The 11,218-nt window shown below is 36.2% G+C and overlaps 1 protein-coding gene across 1 annotated transcript in view; it reads right to left on the bottom strand.

Annotated features, from left to right (window-relative positions):
• Positions 1-3,506: 3,506 nt before the first annotated feature.
• The window catches only part of KIF20B (kinesin family member 20B), a 28,628-nt gene continuing 20,916 nt past the window's right edge, over positions 3,507-11,218 (bottom strand). The window contains 5 exon segments of the mRNA XM_061348938.1: positions 3,507-3,697; positions 4,724-4,866; positions 6,416-6,560; positions 7,295-7,372; positions 9,199-9,402. Coding sequence (XP_061204922.1) covers positions 3,620-3,697; positions 4,724-4,866; positions 6,416-6,560; positions 7,295-7,372; positions 9,199-9,402 — 648 coding nt within the window. The 3' untranslated portion in view covers positions 3,507-3,619.

Below are 11,218 nucleotides of genomic sequence, written 5' to 3'. Positions count from 1 at the left end.
TCACTTCAACTCCTGAGTTACCCTCAATTCATGCGCTGTTTGATCAAATAGTGCCACTCTTGCTTTGTTTAGTTTTGCCAAAGAGAAAAGCTTGACCTATATGAAGTAACACCCTCACGTTTTCCTCCCAGAAGCCTTCATTAGGTCTGTAGGTGGAGTGTCATGAGGATGACAAAAGAAAGCGTTCACCCCAAATGACCTGAAGTTGAGGAAGGAATAGTCTTTTCAAGATGAGCGTTAACCATTGGAAAAGTTGGGTTAGCTTGACACAAGTACAACACAGGCTATTTTCTAAGAATTATGGCTTGAAGCATGACACATTCAAAATGAACTATTCAAGGACAATGGTGTTGCTGTACAAGGCAGTTTGCCGGATTCAGATGTTACACCAGGAATAGAACTGTTTCATATTACAAAAAAGTCTCCTTCCTCGTGTAAGAAAACAATACACTAGAGAAGCAAGACCATATCTTAAAAGAAAGGAGGCCATGTCTTAAAAGTCTGTTATTAAAGTTATAAGGATCTAAGCTTATCCTCTTGGTGAAAAGGAAGCTTCATTTTTAAGTATCAGAAGTTTTCAATGTATAGAATAGACTGATACTGAGTAATGTTGCCCTCTTCCTGAATCTAGTCCAGAAACTAGATTTATTCAAATCTGGAGGGCTGGAGGGAGGACTGGAGCACAAAACAGTGGAAGTCACTGTGCCTATCCCCAAGAAATTTTCCTTTGTGTGATCCGAGTGTCTTCGGACATCAGTACTGCATGGCTGAATTTTATATATAGAAACACCCCCTTCAGCCAGTGATGCACAGTACATGCATCACACCTTCCTACAGCCAAGTAAGTTCTGAAGAGACGATGGACAGTTTCAGTATTACCAGACATCTTCATGTCAAAATATAGACCAAATGTCCATTAAATGGTGCTTATCTTAGTCTTTGCTAGGTAAAGAATTGACATCTCCATTAACAGACAAAAAACATTCTCTGATCTGAAAGTTAATTGATGAACCTTACACTAAAGCATAAGGTAAAATAAATAGGAGTTATGCTCAGATTTGAGTTAGCTATGGTATTTATCAGGAAGAATCAGAAGGCAAAAGGACACAAGGTCCTAAAATACCTTTTTGCTTTGTTCTTCAGAGGAGCTGATAAAAGAACAATACAGAGCTAGCCCCAGTCTCAACTAGGAGGACAAAAAAATGTATTCTCATTACTCCATTCTTTCTGAAGAAGTGAAAGTGAATATGCTCCTTTCTTGGATTATATTTTTATTCCCTTTCTGCTCAGGAAATAACTGGAAATCCTGACATGGAGAAAGGAGATACATAAAGTATGACCCATTCTCTAGGCTACCAGCATATATAGGCTCAAACTTCAACTGTAGGAAGTACAGAAATCACAGTCCCTTGATCAAAACAAAAGGGAACATGCTTTATTTCTGTATTAAATATTTGTAACCATGGAGTTTGATAACCAAGCCTACACCTACGAAAGAAGTTAATTCAGTATGGCTCTTTCAAATGCAAAGGCTAATTTAAGGACAAAAAATGAACAAATTAAATTTCATGCATGTATATATAGCTACTCTTGTGCTCAGGTTATAATGAAGACACTCATTTAAATGGCTTCCGGAAAAAAACAGTTCTCATAGCCTTTAGATAGAGCAGCAACACTGACAATATTTTAGTAAATATAAGAGCTTAGAAAAATTGGCAATACCGCTCAAGTGCAGTAGCATTCCTAAATGTCAGTGACTTGACTATACTGAGAGACTCTACTTCCTGGTTAGCTGCACAGATAAATTGCAATTTACCAGAGTAATCGAAGCAATTTTGTCACTTAGTTAACCATGAAATCAGGAAGAAGTACACAGTAGTTGAAACTATGAAATTTTATATTTGATAAGGAGATTAAACACTATCAGCAATTTCAGTTACATGAAATAGCTGAAGATACTTCTATTACTTTCCACACATTTAGATCAATAATCATACAGGCAACAATCAAGTAATTCAGTGCTCTTCTAATTCTCCATTTACCTTGCATGTTTTCTTGTTAAATAAGAGCTGTAAGGCCATTTGATGGTTTAACGATAAGCAATCAACCTGTCATTCAAGGCAACATGATAGCATATGTATTTCACTGCAGGCAAGTGCAAGTGCTGATGGGTTCTAAAATTAACTGAAACTACTCAGAAAAAAGAAGTTAAGGGTCAAGATTGAAGCTGACTGAAAAAGAACATCTGTTAAAAATGGGAAAAAAAACCCACCCAGACAAAATGTTAAGGCAAAGAATAAATATCCCAAGTACTGTCCCATTGTTTAAGACTGCTTTATCATAGAAGCACAGGATGGTTCAGGTTGGAAGGGATCTTCAAGATCAGCTAGTTCCAGTCCTCCTGCAGTGGCCAGGGTCACCTTCACCTTGCATATTTCCTGCCTCCATCTATAAAAGATTTCTGTAGAGTGAACAACTTGCATCTATATCAGGTAACAATCTTCACTGGTGTGTTCTAGAGCCCTGAAAGAGATCAGTCCAGGTATCTGGACTACAGATAGCAGAAGACAGGAGATCTGGAGAAAAACAAAGTGTTCAAAGTATAAAATTCTACCTGTGAAGAGTTATTAAATGACATCACATTTATTTTTATTTAAAATTATCTGCCCATACCTGGATTTTGCATTTTTCTGTTAGAATGAAAAGAGGGAAGAAAGGCAATACCAAACATGAGCTAACAAAAAGGAAATCTGAGTTCACACTCACACAAACAGGAGGAAATTCTTTCCTGTTAGGGTAGTGAGGCACTGGAATAGGTTGTCCAGGGAGGCTGTGAATGCTTCATCCCTGGCAGTGTTCAAGGCTAGGTTGGATGAGGCCTTGGGTAATATGGTTTAGAGTGAGTTGTCCCTGCCCATGGCAGGGGGGTTGGAACTTGATGATCTTAAGGTCCTTTCCAACCCTAACTATTCTCTGATTCTAAGATGAAACAAAAAGTTGAAGAAATGGAAGAGGTGAAAGATTTGTGAATCAGGCTCACTTTGTCACTGTCAAGTTAGAAAAAAAATAAACCATCAATATTTCTTTAAGGACAAGACATGGAACAGTGTAAGGGTACAACTCCATTTCACAGTCAAGAAAGTGGAGAAGCAACTTAGTATGAGAATCTGATCTTGCAAATCAGGATCTACAGAACTGAACTATGTGTTATCCTTACAATGAGACATTTCATGCTCAGATGATCTACTGGAAAAGAGTAAAGAAAGCCATATACAAGTTTTGATGTGTAGTCAATTTTTTCTAATCGTAGATATACTGGTCACCTGAAAAAGCAACCATTTCACACAGGCATAGTACTTCCTGCACAATGGGTAAATTATGAACACTTCCAAGGACACCATTCCTTAAAAAAGAATAAAGGAATGGACTCAGACACAAGCTTTCCTGAACAGCATTTCAGTTTTAATGAAGTCAAAAATTAATATCAGAACAATTCTATACATCTATATACATACTTCAGAGCATAATGAAGTATCAATTACTTCCCATGTACAATCAACTAAAATAATACAATAGAAATATGACCTAAACAAGGAAATACAAACATGCTGTTGCAAGATTATTTAGCTTGTTTTGATCGAAGCCGTCGCTTCATGATGAGATGATCGCTTTCCTTCTTTTTTTCTTCTACAAGAATCTGAAAGAGATTATATTTCAAGGGTTACTCAGCATTTCTTTAGAGAGAAATTACACACACTTTTAGACCCATGTAATCAGCAACCTGCTTTTTCCCCAGAAGTTGTTTTCAGAATGAAATTTCCTTATTATCTTTTAGCCAGAGGTCCCCAGTACAGAAAAACTCTTTTATTCCATCAGAATAAGTGACAAATACTGGGGACATACAAAATCACTTTTTTTTTTTTCTGAAACAAATGCCAAAGTCCAAAGCAAAATGTGATCTGAAACCAGCTCTCTCTTCTAAACTCTAATACTCATTTTGTGAAACAGGAAGTGTTCAGAAAACATATTTTTATCTTAATTTCCTATAGCTATCTCTGCTTTCCTGGAATTTGGACTGTCATTTTCCCTTTTACTTTCAAGCTTCTTAGCTTCTTTTGCTTTGCATTTATCATTTTCTTCACCCTCCTGTGAAAAACATTTTTGTTTCTGCTGTATTCATTCACGCTATTTACAGAAAATTCAATAGCATATCTCACTATGGGCAACCATAGTTACTGTCAAAACCATCTACGTGGATTTCAGAAGTCATAAATCAAGTTCTGGCCTAGAAGACTTGGTCTAGGCTGACTTAGGGCAACACAGTTTAAGCACACGCAGAAGACTATCTAAACTGTGCTTTGAAAAGCATGAATGTACCATCATCCTACAGTAACAAATATCAGCTGGGCATAAATGGAATTGGAAGTTACCTTTGGTGCTCACTTGCCCTGCAAAGTTAATTGTACCTGCAGACTTTTGTAGCTTTAGTATTTCAATTATGCTATTCCAAATCTACAGACAGGTGAGAAGACAGAGAAAGTAAAACAGCAGAAAGAAGAGGCCAAAAGCAATGGCTAGGAAGAATCAAGAAATAAGTATTTTCAAACTTCTTCTGCAACTTGGTTAGACCTTCAGATTTGTTGTGTCCCCCTATTAGCGTATTTTAAATCACAATTACAGAATTAGATCACAGTGGACAGAACAGTAATCTGTAATCACTTACCGAAGAAGCAGGGATATCTAGAGGGCAAGAAATGTCAGTTGAATACAGCTTTCTCTTAGCTCGTTTTGGCTTCAGCTCACTTTCTTTTATGCTTTCTGGTTCTGCAGAATTAGGAGACCTTATTGTTGCAATCAGCTTCTTTGCTGGATGAAAATATTTAATCATAAATCAATGTCTTACTGTGTTTGTAAACCTCAAAACTAATGAATAAAGCAAGCTTTACTAAAAACAACTTAAAAATTAAAGAGATATTGTCTGAAGTTTCAATATAAAAATTCAGATGTGGTATTTGACTACCACAGTTTTCTGTGGCTGGAAAAAGTTTTTCATAGCTTCAGGTGCAAAAGGTTTAATGTGCTATTTAAAGGTGTCCTTTAAAATCAATTAGGATTCAGATTTCGCTGGAAAATAAACAATTCAAAGGAAGTTGAACAACAGGCTTAACACTTCTTTGTGCTCACAGGAGCACAGGGTAGAGTCAATTTTCTCTATACATTTCTGTAGTCTTACCAAGGCAGGACTAGCTCTATAAAGAGATGACTGTATGCATATTATGAGCTAGAAAAGAAGACATCCTGAACAATAGCAAGTTATGTAAAAGAGAAAAATACAGGACATTATAAAGGTTACAAACTAGACCTCATTTGCCCAAATTAAGTATTTTCAGGGTGAAATTTTGAGTAACCTGAATTTGGCTTACATTGATGACAATGTTGTCCTCATGGAGCCAAACCTGACAAGCCTGGAATGTTCTAAAAAATCCCACTATCGGCATCTAGACTGTCTTACAGCAGGTAAGATGTACTCTGTAGCAAGTCACGTTTTTCAGTTGGTATAGAGATCTTAGTTTTAACCACCCACACCGAATAATGACTGCCCTTGTTTTAACCAAACAATTGTGTCTTTTAGAATTCAACACAGCAATTCCTTGTGCCCACTGATAATTTTATTTTTGCTTCAAACACAGTAACTCAGAAATTATGTTTCAATATAGGAAAGAATAACATGTTCTTTAGTAGAAAGTCCCAGCGGTTAATCTTCCCGAGGCTATGCTTAAACTTAGTGAAATCCATTAATTGCTTCATAGTCAGCTTATTCAAGTCTTCCAAATATTTTCATAAGACACCAGCTTTTAGGTTCTGTAGAACTAAATTTTTTCTCCCATATATGTACATAAAGAAAAGCATTAAAACAGTTTCCACAGAAACAAAGTGGTGGGGAGGTGGGGTGTAGGTAAGGAGGGATCGCTTATAGAGCAAGGTAAGATTTAGAATCTGGAATCAGCTCTTTATTTTTTCTCTTTAGAGCAGCAGGACAAGTCCCTGAAAGTGCCCTTGACTGTTTTACTAAGCAAAACCAAAGTAACTCCAACGTATTGAGCTTAACAGTTATGTCTTTTATGATTAATTTATATGCATATATTCCACACTGCATCCTTTCATTCCATCCAGTTTACCTTTCATAACCTAAACTTGATAACCATGTGGTCTTTGCAATCAAGACAACCTTTTCTGCTCTGCAAGATTTAATATAGCAGGCCCCAGTTCAGAGTCCTTTATTTCATAAACAAAACAGCAACTTAATGAAGCAGACTTATCATTGAACAGTATATGTATTAATAGGTTACAGTAGAAAAATTTATTCTGCAATGTCCAGAGAATATGCAATGAGACTTATTTGTTCTGTACAAACCTTTAGACTGAATAATAGTAGGAGAACTTTGGAAGAAATCTCCAATTTTTTGTAGTGTTCCATCTTTCTTTTTATCAGAGTTTTTACTTGAAGTGGATTCTTGCTTTCTTAAGGAGTATGGTTTTCTAAGCTGCATAGTAGACATCTGTACAAAAATACAAGAGCATTGCTTAAGTTGCAAGCTGACTTATCTTAAAGTTTAATTCCGCTTTATTTTACCATAATGTTATTTTCAAGCTGACATTTTGAGCTTTCCTACTGACACTTCTGTTCACTGTACTAATGACCCTACCACAACAAAAAAATATAAACAGCCTTGTTTTATACCCAGAATTAAAAAACATTGTCAAAGTTTCACAAAATACATTTAAGGGCATGAGAAATATAGAAAACAGTTTCTTAAAGAAAAAAAAAAAGAATGATTCAAAGTTGTAGGCAATTTCATTAGACCAGCTATTCTAGTTATAACTAAAACAAGAGAAAACTGGTGGGGAAAATGTATCCACTACCCATCCTCTGATCCCACCCAGTTTACTACTAATGCCTAAAATAATCCTCACCATTTTCTTGCATATAGGTGAAATAAACCTTGCTTTTACTTCAAAGGCATTGCCTATAACATTATCTATATTAATAGTATGTTCAATATTCAATATGAAAGGTTGTTCCCTATGAATGATTGTACAGTGCAGCTAGTACACATTCTTTGTAAATACAGACTTAACGCTTTTTGGTTAGTTTATTGAGTTTAGGAAGACAATGTGTTTAGAATCCTATTCAAGTACATAGATAAGATACTGCTGCATATGTCTGCTCCTTTCACAAGTCCACCTTTACAGAAAAGGCCAAACTAACTTCAGAAATAGAATAAAATCAAACCATTTTCTTGTTGCTTGTAGAAGGCGAATTAGTCATAGCAGGTTTTGCATTTTTTTTGTTCTCGCTTTTCACAAAATCCTAAGAAAATAAATATGACAAATTTTACTTAAGATTCTTCTAGAAAAAAAAACAATTATTTATATTACAGAAGCAGTCACTGTTTAAGTGCTGTGACTAACAGTAGGGAGCCATTGGCTAATACTGGATAGAAGTAATTATTCAAATGTAAATTAAACGCTAAACAGACTTGTGGAAGGGAACTAGAAATACCTGTGGTCAAACCATTCAGACATTTATTATTTTCCTCCTTCCATTGTTTCCTATACTTCTGGCTTTAAGACATTTGAGAAGCAAATACATAAATTTAAGTTAACTCAATAAATCTAAATGAAAATTAAGATTTACAGTGACAATTATAAAAACATGTCAGTGACATTGACAGCTTAACATGATAGTGTTAGACTGTTACGACTTTCATCTCATTAATTATTGCCAAGAGATTTCAGGTAACCAATAGCCATACCAACTGATAACAGTGTCAGAAGAGAAAGAGAATTTTGTTCTTTGCCTAATTATATGAGAGTCTCAGCAAAAGATGTGGGTTTTTAAAAACCACACCCAAACCTCCTAAAATTCCAACCCCAAACTACATCACTTCTTAAAAAAAAAAAAAAAGGGGGGGAGATGAGCAGTATGTGGTTGAGCACCACAGGTTTCCCCCCAGCCCTTACTTTTACTGCTGACAACATGCTTTTCTGTTTCAGACAAGTTAAGAAACAAATTGTCTTCAGCAGACGTGTGACAGTTAAAGTTGCTGAATCCTTTTATAATCTATTTAGCATAACAAATTATATTTAAGAGTCATATTTGGGTGAACAGAACAGCAATAAGATACTTTTAAATTTTGTTTCATGTTATTGAAAAGTTACTTAGCTGAATGTTCTCCCATAAGGGTATGAACACAAACTACACTGAAAGGATTTAAATGAATAGGTAAAACAATCTTCTCTAAAATCTCTAACTATTCTATGATTCTATAACTACATTAGATTAAATATCTGTAGAAAAAATTTGGTACTTTTTCAGTGCCTTCAGAATGGTGGTTATTTTTACACCTACTTTGCCAGCAAGCTGAAAAAAATACTACTCTCAAAAGAAAACTGGTTCAAGCCACAAGAAACTTAAATCAGCTCTGGACATGCTTCCAGAATGAAGTGTTGAATTCCAGATGAACTAACACAGTTTTTAACAGGTTTAACAAAATGAGTTTATTGAAGCCCTGTTGCACAGTAATCATGGAAGTGATTATTTATATTAACTATTTTATTTACAGATTAAAAAAACATATCACTTGGGAATGATTGAGCAAGAAATGCTAGAAAAGCATCAGACACTTCACTCTTCAGCTGAGACAAGTTCACTCGTTAAAACACCACTTACTACCTAGAGACAAATCATCCATAATCTCATACTTACCTGTCAGCTTCAAAAGTCCCTAAAAGCATAGAGATTCATAAGCCCCACAAGTATGATTGAAGTACCACCACAATGTGGTCTTACGGTTTCAAGGCCTTCTTAAGTGTCTTAGAGAAAGAAGTGTTGGCACTGATAGAAGGCAGAGGGATGGAACATGCAGTTCAGGTAGGAGAAGTGAAGATTTTTACCACCTTGGACTGCTGTGGAGCCTTTGTCCCACATGTAAACACCACAGCACATTAAGAGGGCTGGAGTACATAATCTAGTACATCTGAAGAAATTAAAGAGGTATTAAGGCCTACAGAAAACAGGGAGGTTCAGGTGCTGGTACATAGTCCCTTCAAGTACAAAAAGATCAAAGAGAACAAAGTATCAGAGTACTAGAGAAAAGCTGCACAACGTAATATATCAGTTGGTCTAGGTCATACCTCATCCATCTCTTCACTTTTTCTTTTCTTTCTTGTCTTGAGCATTTTAACTGTAACGGGTATGTTGCTACCCTGGTGCTTCACCTCCATCTTACTGGGTTGCAAAGGTGTGAACTGGATTTCCATCTCTGGTTTTGGGAACCGACTAGTTTTTCCATTTTCTGTAGACACTTCAGATGAGTCAAGCACAATTTCAGAATGGTCCTGCAAGCATAGGAACACTTTAAGAAAACAAGCTTTAAAATAACTATGACTTAAACGCTATAATACATATCCTTCTCCAATGGATTGCATAGCAAGCATTCCTTTTTCTAGCAGTCAGCTTTTGGAACACTTATAATAAAAGCAAAGAAATCTACTTCAACTACAGCAGAATTCAACTCTCATTTTCTAAAACTTCTGTTAAATTTTAAAAAGTTAACACTTCCATGCATGACTACAGAACTTAGTCTTCATTGCTGAACTCAGCCTGATACTTCGTTTGCATGTCATTTTCCTCCAGGGCAGAGACAGCTAGTCACAGTTTTCACAGCTAGCAGTAGTAGCATTGACATGATTTTACTCATGTTAACTCTGCTGCTCTTTAAGAACTAGGCAGTAATAGGGGCTTGAGAGAAAAGTATAGTCTTTATCTAGCTTGTTTTCAGGGTGCTTTCCCTCCCTCTTCTGCATTTAGAGAAGTTAATTGTGTAAGTAACAAGGTTCGATTGATTCAAGCCAAATTCAACTGATGAGGACTTCCTCACTCTGCTTAATAATCAGCCATTTTATAAGCCTCAGCGATAAGTTTTCAAGAACACATGATTCAGGTCAGATATATTCACATGATTATGTCATGCAGCTTTTATTGCTACCAAAAGCAACAAAACTAGGTGATCTGATCATCAAGAAAGATTTACAGAAAAAAAAAACCCATAAAAAAAACAACCCCAAAACGTTTTAGAATTGTTTGGGCAACAGGGAACAGGACATTTTGAATCACTAAAATCTATTCATGCTAAGAGATTGTAAGAAATGTCCTGCTGGGTCTTACCAGCAGTCCATCTAGTTCAGTATTCTGCCTCTGACAGTGGCAAAGGGAGATGCTGTTATTCTGAGGGATAAAATGTGTTGTCCCGGCCACCTTGTTGTCTGTTCTCTCCATACTCACCCAGCACTCTCAATTGCTGCATCAGAGGAATCAAAGGATATACCTTTGCCTAATCCTACCCATTTGTGAATATAGTTACGGATTTCAAACACAAGTTTTTCTATTCCCTGCTGATATTATCTGTTTTCAGAAGATCATTAGTGGCTTCAGATAGGAATAAGTTATTTTATTTTAATTGTTTAAATTACCTCCTATTAGTTTCATCAACAGCTGCCCAGTTCTTGCAGGATTTTAGGAAAGACAGTTTTGGCTTTTGTTTACCCATCACAACCACGATTTTGTAAACCTCAGCTCCATAACTCTCCAGTAGCCTTCACCTCTCCTAATCAGAGTGCCATCTTCTTATCCTCTTCTTAAATGACAGGAGACATATCCCCTTGAATGCTTTAGCTTTTCTTCTTCATTGTCACAATGTGTTTCCCAGAAATTATTTGACTTCTCCCCTCAAAACTTTACTCCATTAACTTCAGCATCAACAGAAGTTTCTCACATGATAATCCTCCTAGACACCTCCACTTACCCACAGGAACAAATATTCTCTCCACTTCCTTGAGGTAAGTATGTCAGCACCAACTGTTCACAACAATTCTTCAATAACTACTTTAATAGCAAAAACCAAAATTTATGGTGCTCTCTTACCTGTTATTACAAAGCTGTGTAAAGCACTAACCCTTCTGAGAGCTACTCTGTCCTCCCTCATTCATCACAAGCTTTATCTATGTGGCACTAGCTGAACTGATGAACTAGCAAGAAACCAGCCAGACAGTCTTATTTGGCAGTAGACAGGAAAGAGATGAAGAGATGCATTTTGTCATTCATTCCAGTTCTGTAGCAAGAGGAGAAATGCACGTTCTAGCAGCCAGAGGAGGG

Source organism: Neopsephotus bourkii, unplaced genomic scaffold (assembly GCF_033783945.1).
Source record: "Neopsephotus bourkii isolate Nb327-2 ecotype Australia unplaced genomic scaffold, CSIRO-AGI_Nbou_v1 NB_379, whole genome shotgun sequence".
Taxonomy (NCBI): domain Eukaryota; kingdom Metazoa; phylum Chordata; class Aves; order Psittaciformes; family Psittacidae; genus Neopsephotus; species Neopsephotus bourkii.
The sequence above is the reverse complement of the archived record's forward strand: the minus strand, read 5'-3'. Positions and strand labels throughout refer to the sequence as shown.